The sequence below is a fragment of the Callospermophilus lateralis genome, chromosome 15 (genome assembly GCF_048772815.1).
Source record: "Callospermophilus lateralis isolate mCalLat2 chromosome 15, mCalLat2.hap1, whole genome shotgun sequence".
Taxonomy (NCBI): domain Eukaryota; kingdom Metazoa; phylum Chordata; class Mammalia; order Rodentia; family Sciuridae; genus Callospermophilus; species Callospermophilus lateralis.
In genome coordinates this window covers 40810409-40830361 of record NC_135319.1, presented here as the reverse complement: position 1 = coordinate 40830361, position 19953 = coordinate 40810409, and the positions used below count along the sequence as shown (strand labels likewise).

General features: G+C 37.4%; 1 protein-coding gene across 1 annotated transcript in view; it reads right to left on the bottom strand.

Moving 5' to 3' along the window:
• The window catches only part of Mypn (myopalladin), a 99867-nt gene that overhangs the window by 46967 nt on the left and 32947 nt on the right, over positions 1–19953 (bottom strand). The window contains exons 4-8 of the mRNA XM_076834135.1: positions 15802–15977; positions 13592–13643; positions 10245–10359; positions 8715–8786; positions 1582–1723 (exon numbers count right to left, since the gene is read on the bottom strand). Of these exons, the coding sequence (XP_076690250.1) occupies positions 1582–1723; positions 8715–8786; positions 10245–10359; positions 13592–13643; positions 15802–15977 (557 nt within the window). The remainder of the gene's footprint in view (positions 1–1581; positions 1724–8714; positions 8787–10244; positions 10360–13591; positions 13644–15801; positions 15978–19953) is intronic.

Genomic DNA, 19953 nt, shown 5'->3' with positions numbered 1-19953 from the left:
GGGGTGATGTGAGGTAATGCATGTTAGCTCAATTTAGTCATTCCACAATGTATGCATATGTCAAACATCATGTTGTATAAAATAAATTATATAATTTTATTTTTTGGTACCAGGGATTGAACCCAGGGGGTGCTTAATCACTGAGCCAATCCTCAGCCTTTTTTATATCTTATTTTGAGACAGAGTCTCACTGAGTTGCTCAGAGCCTGCTAAATTGCTGAGGCTTGACTTTGAACTTGTGATGCTCCTCTTCAGCCTCCAGAGCCACTGGGATTATAGATGTGCACCACCATGACTAGTTTATATAATTTTTGTTAATCAAAAAGATAAAGAGAAGTCTAATACTCCTATGTCTTTAGGCATGTAATAAGTTTTGTATGTTCTTTTCTCCGTTAAAAAAACCCCAAAAATCCTAAAAACTAAAAACAAATAAATAAAAGTAATCATGTTCATCACAGAAAAACTGAAAAACACAAAAATGCAAGTGGAAGCAAAACAATGGATCCTAGGCTTGCTGCTCAGAGAAATGCTACCAACATTTTAGTGAATTTCCTTCTCAAGTTTTTTCTATAGTAGATTATTCTATATAGTTAACCAAAGGAGCAAGTAAATTGCAATTTATTTTGTGACTGCAAAGGATCAAAGAGAAAGCATTGCAAGACAAACTGAAAAGTATGTGATTTAAAAAAAAAGAATTAACCACTTGACTATATTATATAAAGCTTTCTTACAATAAAAAGAATAAAAACCCAACATGAAATAAAAAAATTAAAAAAACCTAAATAAATACAAAAAAGTACCCTCTCATATCTGATTAATGATATACGGATTGAAATAACTGTTCCTATACTTGGCCTATAAAATTAGTGAAGACTTTAAAAAATGGTTAGCAACCATCATAGGTGAACATGTGAGACAAAAGGCATTTCCCTGCATTGCTGGTTGTGCTAGAGTGTAGGTAGGGCAACATGTATTTGGGACAGACCTAGTTTATACTTGGGGTCCCTGCACATCACAAAGGGTCTCAATTTGGCTGATCAATTGTATAATCAGTCTAAATTTAGCTCAACTTTTTGAGATGGCATTTTGGCAATTCATATAATAAAAGCCTAAAAACTATGTACTGACAGTAGCAATTCGGTGCTAGAAAGTTATTGTAAAGTAACAACTATGGATATTCACAAAGATTTGCGATATTAGCATCATTGAAGCCTAGTTTATAGTAGTAAAAAATTGTAACAATTTAAATTTTCAACAGGAGATTAAATATGAAATAGACATTTTTTGAGACTAATAAAGTTCTATATTAACATAGAAATATGCCCATGAAATATTGAGTAAAAAATACATTTCCAAAAAAAAGAGCATGACAGTTTTATTTTAAAGGATATGCATGGGAAAAAATTCTTGGGGAATATACACACAAATAATAATAGAGTTTAGTCTTGTGGAATATGATTATAGAAGTTTTACTTAGTTTTTTACTATATTTTTAATTAGTTGCTAAAACTTTAAAAATAAACATATAATCAATTTATAAAAATAAATTATCAGAAAAATAGTTTTACAGCAACAACTTACTTTTCTGTAAAATCCTAAAATCTGGAGAATCTTCTATCAAGGTCCCTTCTCTGTACCACTCAACTTTAGGAGATGGAGCTCCTTTTACTCTGCATTCAAAGACAACCAGCTGACCCTCAGAGGCTGACAAATTTTGTAGCATCTAGAATGAGAAGAATATCGTTAGAACCCAAAAGAATATATCTTTGGAATGTAGTCTCAGTGTTGAATTTTAGTAAAAGACACTGTCTCACTGGACGTAGTGGCACATGTCTGTAATCCCAGTGGCTTGGAAAGCCGAGGCAGGAGGATCATGAGTTCAAAGCCAGCTTCAGCAAAAGTGAGGTGCTAAACAATTCAGTGACGCCCTGTCTCTAAATAAAATACGAAATAGGTCTGGAGATATGACTCAGTGGTCAAGTGCCCCTGAGTTCAATCCCTGGTATCAAAAAAAAAAAAAAAAAAAAAAGACACTCTCTCTTTTATATTTGGATTTTTTTTCCCAAATTTTCTACAATTTTGAGTCTGTGGATGTACATTTGAGTCTATTTTTTAATATGGAACCACTGACCTCTATAAAGCTCTTTCCTCACTATTTTCTCCTTTTGCAGCTGTTGCTGTGCAAAGTTAATTTATTAAATATCCTGCAAAACATTTTGAGTAAAGAAGCTAATTTTTAGTAAAATACTTCTGTTTGTAAATGCCCACATAGAATTTGGTTTTCAGAAGTAATAACAATAATGATAATAATTTAAAAATCTGTGGTTAATATATACTGGGCGATTCAACACAGAAGTATTATTCCTCAACGAATGTGGTTGTTCAGGATGTGGAACAGCTCTGTGGCTGATTTGTCTTGCAGGCTTTGCTTAGTTTACATTCTGTTGTCCTAGAAATTGCTTTTTATCTTGCTGTTTTGTTTTCCTTATGTGGTCTTAACAAGTATAGTCTCACTGATATATTGAGGCATATAAACAATGACAACCTTTATATAATCATAGTCACACATGGACTAAAATATGTTGTAATTCTGTGAAATGCTTTTCGACACCTCCATGATAAAAGGCTTACAAAATTCACTTTGAATTGTAAAGTTGATACTGTAATTTTAAAGTCAATTCTAGACTCTATGGGAGTATGGAATGCACATTTTTCTTTTAGAACTACATCCTCATTCATTATGATTGGTGAGCTTAAAAATCACACCTTCTTTGGTGTGGTTGGTATTCCGTTTGATTAGGAAATGTTTCTTTGGCATGTGTGAGAGCATATTTTTATTTTTCATTTTGGCCTAGACTATAAACATGGAATATTCTGATTAAACTTTCTCTAAGTTCTGTAAGTACCAAAGGCTGCAAGGCTTTCTGTTATTACAATTTTTGAACCTGCATTTAGGAAATACTGGCTCTTACATAAGAGAAAGGGAAAGTCAGTAATTCCTTCTTCCTTTTGTCATTCACTATTAAAAATAATTTGTGGTGTTTTTTACAGCTTTTGTTCCAACAACTTAGAATATTTTGTGCAAGGCCTTTCACATTTATAGCATTTGTCTAAGGACTACAAGGGTGGGGAGTAAGAAGTAAGAAACCACAAGCCTTTAACAGCACTTTTACCTCAGGGGTGTGTGTACGTTGATATTGTGACAGCCAGGGGGCACTGTAGTTCAACGTTTTTTTCTCCCCCATCCCCAAATTTGCTTGTTGAAGTGATTCATGATGGAATTAGCACAGGGTGGTGGTTTCTGAATTAATAGAGAACTATTTTATTGAAAATTTGTTTTTTCTTTGTCTACCTCACCCAGTGACAAGAATGAAATGCTGGAAGCATCAATGGGTCTTGGCTGCTCCTGGCAAACAGGTGAATATGTCCTTCACCTTGACCTCTGAGCAAATTCTGTGCTAAAATGGGAGCCTTGGGGCCTATGGAAAACTTTAGCAGTATCAGACATTTCTCTGGATTTCATACATAGTGGAGTTTTCATTCCATCTTAAAGCAAACACATTAGAAAACCATCCCTTCCCAACCGTCCCCCCAGTACTAAAGGTGGTGACAGAAGGAATTAAATGAAATATGACACATGTACAAAATGGATGTGAGCAAAATGAGGTTAACCTATATGTTCAACATGGCTTGCAGTTTGGATATGTAAGCCAACTCTCAATCTACAGAGGATATACTAAAGCCTTGCTTGAAAAAGGACTTCCTTGCGAAATTGTGTTACTTATGGTTTAGACCAACACTGGCTGGTTGTTATTCTTCATTTGACACTGAAAACTAAGACCTTTGTTCTATTTGAGAGGCCAGCCAAGATACCTTTGAGCTACAGTGTATGGAACAAACCCACTAATTTCCATGATGGGAGGTGAAATTTCGTTCCAATGTGAGTCAATACTCAGTAAAAAAAGATGCCAAAGGTCTTCTTACAAGCCACTTAGAGAAAGCTGATGAAAGCCATAATTATAAGGACAATAATAGTTGTTACCACTGAAAATTGTTCTTTCTGAAAAGTCTCTTAAGAAGGAGCTAGGATGGGCACTGTGGTACATGCCTGTAATCCCAGAGGCTTAGGAGGCTGAGGCAGGAGGATTGTGAGTTCAAAGCCAGCCTCAGCAACTTAGCAATGCCCTAAGCAACTCAGTGAGACCCTGTCTCTAAATAAAATATAAAACAGGGCTGGGAATCTGGCTCAGGGGTTAAGTAACCCTGTGTTCAATCCCTGGTACCAAAAAAAAAAAAAGGAGGGCTGGTCATATTGCATATATCAGGGTCCAAGTCAGTTGTTTGTCATAGTGGGTCTTAGGTTATTTCCTAATGGAAAGATGATGTGCTTTGGATATGGTTCAAGTGCTCCCATAAAGGTATATTTGTTAAAAGCTTGGTCCCCAGTATGATGATGTTAAGAGATGGTGGGATGTTTAAGAGGTGGGGCCTGATGGGAAATTGTTACTGGTCCCTCTCCTCACTCTGACTTCCCTCTTGCCATGTGTTCTCTCCTTCTCAAACCCATCATTGTGATACTATCCATCATGAGGTTTTTACTAGAGTCAAGCTGATGCCAGTGTCATGCCTTTGAACCTATAGAACTGTGAATTAAATACACTCTTCCTCTTATAAGTACCCAGCCTCAGGTATTTTGTTATAGTAACAGGAAACAGACTAAAACATAGGATATGTACATGCTTAGTCACAGTCATATTAACCTCACTACAGATGAATAAGACAAATGAAATGGCCTAGGAAAGATTAAGTTAATCTTTACTAGGAATTATGGATCTGGACTAAAGGCCCCCAAACCAAAGGTCTACAGAGGTAAACAATGTCCAAAGTGCAACTCTGTCTTGTGTGTCATCATCATACTGATCATTTGGGAGAACATTCTTCCAAACAACTTGACAACACAAAACCCTGAGAAGCATGGTCACTTGACATTGAATTTTTTTCCTTCTGCTCTAAAGCCACAAAATGTTGAAAAAAAGAAGAATCCTTTCTTAACTGAAATGGAAGTTCTTTGCCATAGAATAAATATTACAATGTGCCTGCTTTGTGCCAAACACAGTGCCAAGTGCTATAAATGTGAGTTGAAAAGATACAATTTCTGCTTGGTAGATCTCTTCCCACAAATATCATTTAGGGACATTCTTGAGAAGGAGTATCTCCTTTATTGATTAAAAGATATAAGCTAGGGGCTGGGGATGTGGCTCAAGTGGTAACATGCTCACCTAGCATGCATGAGGCACTGGGTTTGATTCTCAGCACCACATAAAAATAAAATAAAGATATTGTGTCCACCTAAAACTAAAAAATAAATATATTTTTTTAAAATGTCAGCTACAAGGTTCACTTTATCATTTTGTTTGTTTTTAAACCCAGTCAATATTTTTGCACCTTGGGACATGATGCAAGTGTATGTGTACAGCACTTTAGGCTGGAGTTGGATCAGAGCAGTTTTTACAGATTAAAAAACTTATTGAAAGTCCTTTCCCTCTGGATTGTCACAGGTGCTCTGTGAAAAATTCTCTGGAATTGATGGGTTAGGGAGAAGAGCCCATGAAATCTTCAGAAGTCTGGATTCAACTACTGGGCCCCATGATTTCAGGGTTTCCCTCCTCTGCTATTATATAATGAAGTGCTCTTCAAATTCTCACTTCCCCTGCCCCCTTGCACTCTTCAAATTACTGCTGAAGTAGTTGGAGCCAGAGCCACTGCAGCCTTGAAAGCCTGCCAGAGCAGCTGCTGTTGAGTGGGAGCAGTGATAGGAGCAAGATTCTAATTTGATCACCTCCCTCTCTCCTGCTCAAGAAGTGTGAGTCCTGTTCCCCCCATGGCAAAGTGAAAATATTTTCGATGCTGCATAGAGAACGAAGGATAGTCTAGCTCTACCCACAATTAAAAGCATTTAAAAACCTAAGAGGGCTGGGGAGCTAGGAGCTCAGAGGTAGAACACTTGCAGAATATGTATGAGACCCTTGGTTGGCTCCTGGCACCACAAACAAAAACACAGAAATTCTCTTAAGTAGATCAGTGGACAAGTATATATATATATTCCATCACCTTCTTTTAAACTCTACCACTGCTTTTCTGGGCCACTCTCCTTTTCAGTTTAACCTTGTTTAGAAAGTAATTTTCCATGGCGAAAGGAGTTAAAACTCTGCTCTCTAATCATTGCTTTAAAACAAAACGAACCTTCTTGCCATAACTGGTGAAGAAATGCTTTGTTGGGCAGTATAGAAAGTGAGTCATAGGGGCTGGAGCTCTGGAAGTTCCTAAAGAAGTAAATAGAGCAGGGATAACCCGAACAAACATATGCAAATGATCTGTTATCATTGCTCATGGCCACGTGAAACCATCCTTGGTAGCTCTGACTCAGAAATTCGCTAATGACACTGGCAGTGACTATGACCTCAATCTTGCCCTGGCTGACGGAAACTAACGCAAGCACACTGTGGTTGATAAGTCTCTCTGGAATTTGAGCCACAGCCTATCCTAGTGCCCTATGTCTGTACAATCCTCATCCCATTTATGGAGGCGAAATCACAAGTCCAGAGGGCGGAGAAAGCCTTCCCCGAGTTTAGGTACTAGGGACCATTTTCCCACCATGAAGCTGATGCATACAGAGACTTTACCTGACAAATGCCTTATCTAATGATTAATTCATTTTCCCATTTTATTTATAAAAGGCATATGTATCTGCCAATCTAATTAGGAGGTGATCAGTCACCACACAGAAACCTGATGTGTTCATCAACCTGTGAAAATGAAGTGTAAAGAATTAATGTTAAAGATTTCTATCAGACTTCTTAAAATAATAAAAATAGCTTTGGACCTATTATTACCTTATGAACTCCTATCTATTCAGTACAGGGAGCTTTCAAGGTGATTGGGAAAGAGAGAGTAAACAACTTTATCTTTGATAAATGTACCAGACATGTGCTCTGAGTGATCTGAATGCCTGGAACCAGGGCATCTAAGATTTGAAATTGAGTGGAGATAAGGACACCTCTCTGGTGTCAACTATCTGGCGAGGCAGATGGTGTTGCAGAACAGGAGAGAGGAGACTTTATTGGGACTAGGTATAAACTCCTTGGTGGTTTAGCTGCCTTGAAGAGTCAGCAGTCTCTAAGGTATGACAAATGGGCACGGCAAATTTAAATAAATAGAACATTTTTGTGGCACTTACGCTGTATCGTAAGACTAGGTGATTTAGCAGTGGCAATAAGAGATGACAAGAAAAAGCTCTGTTAGCTATATTTCACATGTGCACCCATGCACACACTCCCCCCACCCACACACAAAGGTCCTTCTTTAATTCCTCCTCAAAGTCTTGTATCTTCTAGTCACAACACATTGCTTTTCTATTTCAAGTCTGAAAATAGTAAAACTGAAACCTCAGGGGCAGGTTATAGGAAACCAACCTGAAAAATTGAGAGGCATCTTGTTTTATCTATGAAGATGTGCCTAACTGATAAAGATATAGGTAGTCACACCTAGACTTTGTGATGGATTTTGGAAAACCATCTTGGATGAGTCGGTATGATATGTCAGGATTTCCTTGAAATGAATGCTTCTGTGGAAGTTGTGAACTTAGCTCTTTTAAGTGTTAATACTCATTGCAAGAGACCATTTTGCTTGAAATTGGGATTTCTCAACTTCAGCCCTACTTGACACTTGGGGCTGGATAATTTTTTATTTTGGGGGCTGCCATCCTATTCGGTATAGAATGTTAGCAGCCCCACTCAATTGTGACAACCAAAAATGTTTCCAAACATTACCAATGGACCCTTGGAGAAGAGAGTTAACCACAATTGATAACCACTTCTGTAATACCCATGCTTATATCTTAGAAGATAAAATCTTTTGAGACCTAGGTGGGTGTTCATACAAACAATGAACATAAATCCAGGCATAGGTTGCACCTATTTGGTCTTCAGAATACTGAAAAATGCAATGTGACTTAACTTTTTCACCTTTAAAGTTACTGTCTGGGGCAACATATGAACAGTTTATTATATAAAAGAAAGAACGAAAGGCTGAGAAGTGGGAGAACCTGTTTCTCATCCTCATTCTGCTACTAACTAGTCCTGTGACATTGGCCAAATCGCTTAATCTCTCTGGCTTTCCCGAGTTTTTTTTTCATTTGTAAATGAAAGTGCCCAACTGAATTTTCCAGTTCTAAATACAAAGACTGTGTGACTCAGAATTTGATGACTCCACAATAGCTGACACCATGGTACAGAAAGAGAAAGCTCTTTGTCCTTGAGTGAGGCTTTCCATTAAACCTCCCAAGAGCATTTAACTTCATCTCCTTGAGCACAAAAACAGGTACCTGCAACTAGATTCTTCTGAAAGTCCAGAGAAACCTCTAGAGTAGTAAGTGGCTAGAATCTTATCACCTGATCTTCAGGTGTGACCATCAGGATCAGTGTAAAAACTGACATTAGAAATCAAGGACTGGGAATGATATCTGGACAACTACCTCAAACCAACCAACCAACAAAACAAAACAAAAACAAAAACAAAAAACCCTAAAGCTTGTTTGTACTTATAAAGAGACTGAAGTCCTGAGATAAAAATCAGTAAATCTTGTATCATAAAACTTCATTTGGATGCTGCAGTGTCTCTAAAGCCAGGACAGAAGGAAGCCATATTTTGATTACCTTTGTAAACACAGGAGCTGCAATGATAGGTTTTCCATCCAATCCTTGCAAATAGTTGGTAGGGCTCTGACACTGTTAGAAGAGAACAAGCAATAGAGTCATGGTCACTAAAATCATTACATGAATAGATAATACAACAAATCTACAGAATTTGATGTGTAAAATTAATCCCAAATCAAAAGATATGCTTTCTAAGTTTATGAATCATAAACTTCAGATTTTAGTCTGAATTGATTGCATTTCTTTCTAGGTCATGGTGGCTGTAAAATATGTGGTGTCCATTCTACTCCAGCCCCTTCACATGGATGCATGTAATTGGACCTAATCTCCTGAAGAGGTCCCATAAAATCCCTAGGGCTGCCTCAATCACAGTTTGAAAACCTGTGGATTAGGACTAAAACTTGATCTCCCTGCATTACTAAATGGGCTAGAGAAGAAATTCTGAACTTTTTTCAAAAAGGTTGTAGATAACACATTTAAATATATTATCATTGGTCAACAAACATATCTATAACATCTTACGAACATATTTAGATAGTATGATTTTATATGTTTTAAAGTATACACATACATATTTATTTTTATATTTGCCTAGAAAATTCCTGGAACTATCTGCTAGAAACTATTAATAAGAGGTACTTCTAAGAAGAGGGGGCATAGAGGTAGAAATTTGGCCAAAGTTTTTATTTAATATATGTCTGTACTTTTTAAATGTTTTGTTGTTGTTATTATTACTACAGTTCTAGGGATTGAACCCAGGGCAAATTACCACTGAGGTACATCCCCAGCCCTTTTTATTTCTTTTGAGACAAGGTCTCACTAGTTGCTGAGACTGGTCTTGAACTGGTAATCCTAGTGGCTCAGCCTCCCGAGTTACTGGAATTACAGGCATGTGCCACCATGTCTGGTTATAAGCATATATTTTATTATTTTTATTGACTCAAAAGATAAGAGCCTTTTACTGTTTTCTAAAACATAATTTTGTACCTGCTTACTCAGAAAGTAGAATTCTTTGCATCTCCATGAAACTAAGTTTTACAGTATAGAATGTTTGTCCTGGGTCAATCTGAGAGCTGGCAGCTCACTGGATATGTAATCAGCCCTCTTTATAATGCTGGAATGTCAGACAAGCTCATAAAGAGTTTCTTTTCCTTTGATATTTGCCCATGTAACTAGGTAAGAAGTTCACAAAATAATAGCAATCACTTTCCCCATACATGGGAAGTACAAATTAATTATCATGTAACTTTATTTTGTATGTTTTTTTAAATTGAATTTATTTTTAAATTAAATTTAATTTTTTGCAGTGCTGGAGGTTGAACTCAGGGTTTGATTGTGCATGGATAGATAATGTCACAAATCTACAGTGGCAAGTTATTTACCACTGACCTGCACCCCAGCCCCCAAGGTGATTATTATGATGACTAGTTGCAACAAAGAAGAGTATGATCATGCTACACAAGAAGCTCATGGTCACAGTGCATGTCCATCATAATCCAATGCACTTGTGTTTCACCTAGATTCTTATACCTGCTGGATGGTTGACACTCTGGGCTGGGTCACCAAATGCTGAGCTTGGGGCACTGCTGGAGGAATGGCGGCAGAGGTAGTAGGAGGTGATGACACCTCATTTGGCTTCTGGATTCTGAGAAATTTTTAAAATATAGGTTATAAATCTGAACTATAAATGTGTGTGAAAAGTCTTTCAATAAAACTAATAATGCCATCACTCCTTACAGTTGGATGTAATACAATTTTTTGTTTGACAATATTCTACAAATGTTTACCGAGAGTTTCCTTTCCGTACATTAGGAAATGCAAACATGAAGATGGATATGCCACCATTGTCCTTGTGTCACTTGCTTTCAGTGTAGCCAGGGAGTCAAACCACCTGAGATCTAAGATGTGACAGAACCCGGTGCAGAGGATATCTTGTTTAGATTTATTTTATTGTTGTCTGTATTTTCCTTCTTGTTGTTCCAAGTAAGAGGCCAAGCTTTGCATATTGTTACCTCTGGGATTGTGACATGGCAGAAAGCAATAATAATCCAAAATCTTCAAGTTTACATAAATTGAAGGGATTTTTTTTTAAGGTCAAAAGAACCAGGAAGTATTCTTGACAAGGTTGTGGAGGAAAGATTATTTGGTTTGTGGGGAAGGCAGAAAGATCTGTGGATCTGGCCAGACAGCCTGGCAAGGGGAGGAACCTAAATTCAGAGGAAAGGTGGAAGGTTCCAGTCTTGCTAAAGACATCAGTCCTGAAGCATGTCGGGAAGAAACAACACTGGACTTAAAGAGCCACTGAGATCTAGCACATGGGCCTCTCACCTGTAAACCAGGAGAAGAGATGACCATTGACAGAGGGCTTCCCTGTCTTTGGTCTGAATGTTACCTCTCTTGTGTCTCAGCTTCCCCAACTCTAAAATGGGGAAATAGTAATTCTTATTCCACAGGTGTTTTGTGAAAGTTAGATAATTCATGCCAGGTGCTTAGAATGATGCTTGCTCCCACACTGCTCCATATATATCAAAGGAATCTTTGCATAACTGTAGAGGGGGGAAGAGACACCCAATAATGACAGATCTTAACCAGGCAGGATGGAGTCTAAGAAGCAGAATTAAATGGTGATGCAAAGCCTATCATTGTCTCTAAAACATGGGTTTTCTTCTGCAATAACAAAACCCCTGATTTCCTTACATGACTGCTCCAAAAGACTACATGCCCCAATCTTCATTGCAACTAGGTGTGGCCACATGGCTCTTTTTAGTCATGGAATATGAGGGATAGTGAAATATGCTATTCAGAGAGCTGACCTTACAAAGGAGATGGCATACCCTTTAGTCCTTGCTATCTTAAACTAAGAAAATGAGGGTGAACCTTAACATGAGATGAAGCAGAAACCTGGAAGCAGACTGAAACCTACTAGAATGCGAAGCCATTTACCTGGTTTTTATGTAAATGAGAACTAGCTATCTCATTTAAATCACAGTTAATTTGGGTTTCTATTATATAAAATTGAAGTTAAATTTTAACTACTACAATTACACTTACAGCAAATAAATAAATGAACTATTTCTTGCATAATTAATGTATCAAAATTCATACCATTAAATTTTTAACATATTTATAGGAACCTTGAGAAAGGAGTGATGAATGTGTAATAGAAGAGGAATTTATTGCAGAAACCCAAGAGGAAGAATACTTAGTCCAGGTTGTGAAGGATAAGTAGGAGTTTGCTATGAAAAATAAAAAATGAACCATGCATTGTTTTGAGTGAGATGTCAGCAGTGTAGACAGCCCAAGATGGAGGTCAGGTAAGACTAGTGGATCCTCCACTGAATAAGGCTTTAAGTGTTTTTTTAATGTTACTTATTTTGTTTTCCCATAGATGATCTTTTTTTTTTTAAGTAGGAAAATGATAGGAGCAGAATGATCTCATAAAGAATAATCAGTAATATTTTGGAGACTGTAGAAGAGAGAAGAGGGCTGGAGCATCCCTCTAAGAAAGAGGCTGGCATCGAAGGCCAGCAGGAAGAAGAAACAGAAGCAAGGCCTTGAGAATGATGAAGAAGTGGGTTAAAGGGAGCATTCTTTACTCTGGTCCTGAATGTTCCTGCACAGGAGCTGAAAGCAAATTCTCATTGCCAGGTAGATACACACAAGAGATTCTGAAGAGTAAAATGATTTCTGCCCTCACGGAGCTTACCCTCTATAGGGGTAACACAGTTTACGTCTCTTCAACCAGGCTCCCAGATATTTCTGTTTGTTTCAGGAAGCCTCAGGAATGGTTACTATGTCTGTTTCTATTCCCAGGACTTCTGCTGGAATGCTCCTCTCTCCCTTTTGGGGGTTTAATCCTCCTTCTGTTCTTCAAAGGTTCAGTTTAGGGTCACCCACTCTGTGAAACCTTTCCTGATCTCTCCCTGTACCCCTAACCAATAACTATTCTTTTGTACCGAGTCCATACACCATGCACATGGTCATCATAGACTATTATATTACTCTTATCATCTATATGTTTGGTATTCATTTCTTGCTACCTCTATATTGCCTTCTACTAGGTGTGAACCTCTTGAAAGAAGGAAGCATCTGATCTTTCTTTATTTTGTACTGGAAATTGAACCCAGGGATGCTCAACCATTGAGCCACATCCTCAGCTCTTTTTTATATTTTATGTTGAGATAGGGTCTCACTGAGTTGCTTAGGGCCTCTAAGTTGCTGAGGCTGGCTTTGAAGTCAAGATCCTCCTGCCTCAGCCTCCTGAGCCGTTGGGATCATAGGCATGCACCATCATGCCAGGCTTGACTTTTCTTAATATCCATAGCATCTAGTATAGTGCCCAGGGTAATGTAGGTGCTCAGTCAATGGTTGCAGAAACTAATGAATGAATGCAAGTTTATTCAGTATATAGTACAACTATTTAGCAAAAAGGATATAACTTTTCCAGATCAAATGTATGTATATGAACATATATACACATCTATATATATACACACACTGTAAATAAGAGATGTAAATATTTTTAAATGATATGTATATAAAATACATAAAATTATGAATAATATATAAAAGTTAAATATATTTCATATATAATTTAGGATAACCAAATTTTGTGTTCTTATAGTACTATCTAAACATGAGCTTTTTAAACCATTGGGTTATTGGTTTTTATACTCTGTAGATATAAGTACAATATTTTATAAGTATCACTTCATATTTTAAATACTGAGAATATTCCAATTAATCTTAAGCAAGACTTAAGCAAAATAAGTAGAGTCTTCTCCAAATCTGCCTCTCTACTCAAGTTCTAGTAACCAGTTAGGACTTTTTTTAGTATCTGAGGATACTGAGTCTATAAAATAGAAAATTAGAATTACCGATTCATCTCTTCCTTGTTAGGGTCCCCTTCTGAATCAGAAGAAGAAACTCCTGGAGAAATAAAAACAAAATATGAGCTTTTAAAGACAATAATTTCAATATTTTTAAGGTAATTCTAGATATTTGAAGAATCTTAGACTTAGAAATGAACTCAGTGATTCCCTACACTAACATTCAATTTGACAAATGAGGAGAAAGACACCTAAAAATTGAAGGAATTGTTCAAGGTCACATAGCTAGTTATGATGGAGTTCAAGCTAGTTGGACCAACTTCAAAGTTCTCTACTATGTAAAACATCTCCTGATATCGTTGGACTGTCCAGGTTTGCAGCCATTCTCTGGTGTTAGAAATTCTCATGCTCTGGCCTACACAGATTGACTAGAAGAAGGGATTACATTGGATTCTAGACATTGTAGGTGTAGGTGGATGTTCTTCCGTCCTGCCCTAATATTAGCAGGTCAAACTTCATCTTGGAAGTGGGGGTGTTTGAAGTCCAGTTGCCACAAAGAATAATATCCAAGAATCCAATCTCAGCACTGTTAGCAGAGCCTTGATCCCGGATTTACTTCTCAAGATAGTGAATTCCAGGAAGATATAACAGAGCTAAATCTGGAGGTATTTATCATACTCTGAGAATTTGAGGATTAAAACATAACACATTCCTACTAGTGTATTTCTTTAATAAATGTTTATCAAATATTCACTATGTACTTGGTACTATGTAAGGTATTGGAGATAAAAGAAAAGAAGATGAGACAGTCCTGGCCTTGCAATCTAGTTGGTAAAAAGACATTTATGCCATAGTAGTACAACATGTAAGTGCTAAAACCAAAGTGTACCTAAGGCATAATAGGTGGAAAAAGTACTGACGAATGGTCCCCAGAAAAAAACTCAGAGGATGACTTAAAATAGGAACAAAACTTAGGTAGATACAGGAGTAACATAGATTGATTTCTTTCCTGAAATTAATCATGCCTTTCCAAGGTTCCCAACTGGTCTCCATGCTTCTACTTTTGACTCCCTGCAATATATTCTCAACAAGAAGCAAGAGTGACTCTGTTAAAAAAAAAAAACAAAACTAAAAAAACTAAATCAGATCATGCCATCTCTCCGCTCAAAACCCTCCAGATTTTCCTATCTCTCTCAAGAGTAAAACCAGAGTCCTTGCAACAAGGTACAAAAATTTGTATGATCTGCACATCTACCTCCCTCTACTTTAACCCCATCTTGTACTTTTGACCTCATCTTCTATTACTTTTTTTGTTTTGTGTTGTTTTGGGTGGTACTGGGGATTGAAATCATGGCCTCACATGTGCTAAAGTGCTCTACCACTGAGCTACACCACAGCCCCAAATTCGCCTTTCATTTCTCTTCTTTTTGTGGTGTTAAGGATTAAACTGAGGACCTCACAAATGCTAGGTAAGCACTCTGCCACCAAACTATATTCCCTGTCCATTCCCCCCCACATACACACGTGTGTGTGTGTGTGTGTGTGTGTGTGTGTGTATTTTTTTTTTTTTTTTGAGCCAGAATCTCCTTAATTTGCCCAAACTAGCCTCCACCTTGTGACCTTCCTGCATTAGCCTCCCTAGTAGTTCTCATATTACTTTTTCCCTTGGCATGAGGAGCCTAGCCATGCTGGCTCCTCTCTACCTTAAGGCTCTCACCCCAGGGCCACTGCACTTGCTGCTTCCTTTGCCTTGTGTGGTTTTCTCTTGACTATCTTTGGGGCTCACTTTCTCACTTCTCTAGGTCTCCATTCAAATGTCACCTGGTTAGGGAAGTCTTCACTGCCACCTTATCTAAAATCACACACACGCACACACATGCACACACACCTACACACTGACACGCATACACATATAACTCCTAGCCATCTTTCTTGCTATTTTTCCAGTTACATATACCTATCATATTATATATTTTATATATTTATTTCACTTGTTTTCTGTATCTCATCATAATACATACATTCATCAATATGTAAGTCTCCTTTTTTTTTTTTTGTTTATTTAGGGCTGGGGTTGTAGCTCATTGGTAGGGTGCTTGCCTAGCATGTGTAAGGCACTGGGTTCAATTCTCAGCATCACATACAAATAAATAAATAAAATAAAGATAAAATTTTAAATTTCATTGACAACTGAAAAAAAATTAAAAATGTATTTATTATAAATATATGCATTAAGCTTCAAGAGTATTTTGCTTTACCTTCTATATAAATTTCAGCAGAAGTTGAATCTGTCCCATAGATGTTGGAAGCAAAGCAGGAATAGCGTCCTGTGTCCTCTTCAAAGGCTTCAGCAATGGTTAACGAATGCAGATTTCCTGCCTGGACGATGTGAATGTCTGGGGAATTTTCAAGCTCCTTGCCTTCACAGTACCACCTACAAGTAAGAGAATATGGCCTTTGGACACAACTAAAAAAACAAGACAATAATATAGATGGCTCTAGATACTTCACAAGAAGAAAACTGTGAAAAACTAACAGTCAGAACATTAAACAATCTGTTATTTGATTGTGACAATGAGAGAGTTGGCAGTATTCAAATCACATTAACACTTTACTCATGAGATTGGAAAGTTGCTCTTATTAAGAATGATACAAGGGCTGGGGATATAACTCAGTTGGTAGAGTGCTTGCCTTGTGTGCACAAGGCCCCAAGTTCAATCCCCAGCACTAGCAAAAAAAGATACAAGCTAGGTACAGTGACCCATGCCTGCAATCCCAGCCACTTGGCAATCTGAAACACAAGGATAGCAAATTCTAAGGCAGCTTGGGCAATTTAGGAGACTAAATTATCTCAAAATAAAAAAATAAAAAGGGTTGGGCATGTAAAGGCCTTGGATGTGATTCTTAGCACCGGGAATTTAAAAAAAAAAAAAAAAGGTGTGTGTGGGGGGTTACAATTGCAAGAAGACAGAAAGCAAGTACAGCCAACTAGGAAGAGTAGGAGAGTAGGGTAGAAAGACGAGGGTGTTTGATATGGAACTTGCCTTCTCCAAAAGTGCCTTTCAGCTTTTATAGTGGGCATTAAATAAACACTTCTTTAGCTTATTTGGAGAACACTGAATAGATAATAAAGCTTTGTGAAGTGGTATACACGCATCCCTGCTGTTAAATTGTATCTGACCTAACTGAAAATTAATTTGTTCTGTTACTTGAGTCACTAAAGTAAGAAGGATGAGTCATATTCCCCAGGAGAGAGCCCACTCTGGAAAATAACCTAAGTTAAGGTATTTAATTATAATTCTATATAACTGATGTTATACTATAATACAAGTTTCTACCTGGCCAAGTTTTCTGGCTAAAAGTTTATACAAAATAATAATATAAAATGATATTGAAGATGTGGAGGTGCATAATAAGAAAATAAACATTAAAGTTCAATGGAAATGTCACTTCTCATATCACAGATTGGCAAGTCTAAAGGTTTGATCATTCTCATACATCATTAGTGGGAATGTAACATGGCATAACACCTGAGAGGAATGTGGAAATATTGCCATAATCACACATACATTTATTCTTGGACCTAACAAACCCACTTGTTAGAATCTACCATCCAGATGGACTTCCACACACACACAAAATGATATATGTACAAGCTACTTATTGAAATAGCCAAAGATTGGAAATAAGCCAAGTGTCCATCATTGGGGAACAGATCAATAAACTACAATGGAGCCACACAGTGGAACATGCTGTAATCTAAAAAGAGAATAAGATCACTGATGTGGAAGAATCCTAAGATACACAGTTATATTTTAATTGTAAGCTGCAAAATAGTAGATATAGGGTGCTAGCTCTGTTTGAGAAATGAAGAGTTACGGGTTGAATTATGTACTCCCCCAAAATATGTTGAAGTCCTAACCCCCTGTACTTGAGAATATGATCTTATTTGAAAAAAAAGTCTTTAAAAAGTCTTTGCAGATGTAATCAAGTTAAGGTGGACCTTAATCCAATATGGCTGAGGTTCTTATAAGAGAATGAAAATCCTACGTAAAAATAAAGACACATGGGGGACCCCATGTGATGACAGAGGTAGAGATGGGAGTGATGCAGTTGTAGGCCAAGGAGCACCAAGGACTGATAGCCACTACCAGAAGCCAGGGAGAGGCAAGGAAGGATTTTACTCAGAGTCTCAAATGGAACACATCCTGGATGACCCACCCACCTTTTTTTTTTTTTTTTTTTTTTTTTTGGTATTAGGGATTTAATCCAGGGATGCTTTATCACTGAGCTACATCCCCAGCCCATTTTCTTTTTTATTTTGAGACAGGGTCTCACTAAATTGCATAGGGGGTCACTAAATCACTGAGGCTGGCTTTGAACTTTTGATCCTCCTACCTCAGCCTCCTGAGTTGCTGGGATTACAGGTTTAGGCCACCATGCCCAATCTTGATGACACTTTGATTTCAGACTTCTATTCTTCAGAACTGTTTGAGAATAAATTTATGTTGTTTTAAGTCATCCAATTTGTGATAATTTGTTATGGCAGCCATAGGAAACAGATTCAGGGAGGCAAGAAATAAGATATTAACTCATTTGCATTTGCATAAGAAAACTGGATAGAATAAAATGAAAGTTAAGAGTAACTGCCTGTGGGGGTAACACAAGATGGATGATGATTTATAGGAGTAAGATGTGTCCTTGTACTCTTTTATATTGTTTTTACTTTTTGAAATAATTATTAATCAACATAACAAAAAGCAATCAAGGGGAGTAATATTATAACTAATCAGTGTAAAAAAATTAAAGAATCTTGGTATTTACTAGTCTTCACTGTCATTTCAGATCTAACTACTCAGTACTTTAATTCTTCCTTCCCACCATTTATATAAAGTAAAATTCTAAAGCACATTAAAGGAAACCTACCTACTCAACTACTTTCTAACAGTCAAATTGTTCTCTGCTGTTCCATAAATATGTCATGGTCACCCCCATATTCAAGTCACTGCTCATATTTTTCTGAGATTCTTTTCCTCTGCCTTTCAGCAACTGCAAATAGATTTTATGCACCAAAACTTGGCTCAGATGTCACCTCCTACTCAAAGTTACATATTACCACCTATTTTCAATGATTGTTATGTTTTCTAAATTTTTTTCACCTTTTTGTGAGTGTGTTATTTGCTTCATCAAATTCTCTTCCAGTCTTTGAGTTCTGTTGTGGCAGTGGTACACAATAAAGGCAGTTGAGGAGATGGGTTTGTAAATCTCCCAGAGCACAAATCTCACTAGCTCTAAGGAGCTTATAATGAACAAAGCCTCAGAACACATAGTTCCAAATACAAAAACTGGGTGTCAAATCAAACATGACAAATTGAGAAAATGTGTTATCTTTACTCCCTGCCTAAAACGCCTCTAAAATGAGAATAAGATATATTTTTTTAAAGGTACAATACCACAAAGACAAAAAGAATGGAAGGGGAGACAACAGCAGACCTGAAACTTCAGAAACTTTTGGAAGATGGAAAGCATGTTGAATAGTCAGAAGAGTTGAGAAATGTGAAAAGCAAGAGCCTTCTTGGGGAGGGCAGTGAAGGATGTAGCCAATCCATGCAGCAGAATTCCAGAGAGTTTTGGGATTTGGAAACACAAGATTGCTAACAACAGGGAAGGAGATATGGAGGAACTCCGGAACCAAGTGTGGTGGTGTACACTGGTAATCCCAGCTACTCAGGAGACTGAGGCAGAAGGATGGCAAATTCTAAGCCAGCTTCAGTAATTTAGCAAGACCTTATCTCAAAATTTAAAGAATGAAAAGGGCACTGGGCACGGTGGCACACAACTGTAGTCTCAGCAACTCGTGAGGCTGAGATAGGAGGATCTTGAGTTCAAAGCCAGCCTCAGCAATTTATCGAGACCCTAAGCAACTCAGTGAGACCCTGTCTCTATAAATAAAATACAAAATAGGGCTGGGGATGTGCCTCAGGGGTCGAGTGCCCCTAAATTCAATCCCTGGTTACTCCCCACCCCCCAAAAAAGAAAAGGGCTACAGATATAACTCAGTGTAGAATGCCCCTGGGTTCAATTCCCCAGGACTGAAAAAACAAAACAGACAAGAAAAAGAGGAACAAAACAAAATTGATAATGACAACAATCAAGGCTGTTAGTTAAAAAAATTTGGAAAAATGAGCTCTAAACTACCATCTCAGGTTCCTTCCCTTCATCTGAGCAGTTAGGGAATATCCCTGGAAGAAGGCTGAATTGCAGGCCCAACAAGCAGCTATTCCATATTGGAGCAGGAGAAAAAGGCCTGCAGAAGGGATTTCTCTAGGGGGGGAAATGGGCCTGATGGAGCATCCTAGGCTTAACTGCATGGAACAGAATTTTTTGAATTTTCACAAATTGATTGGAAA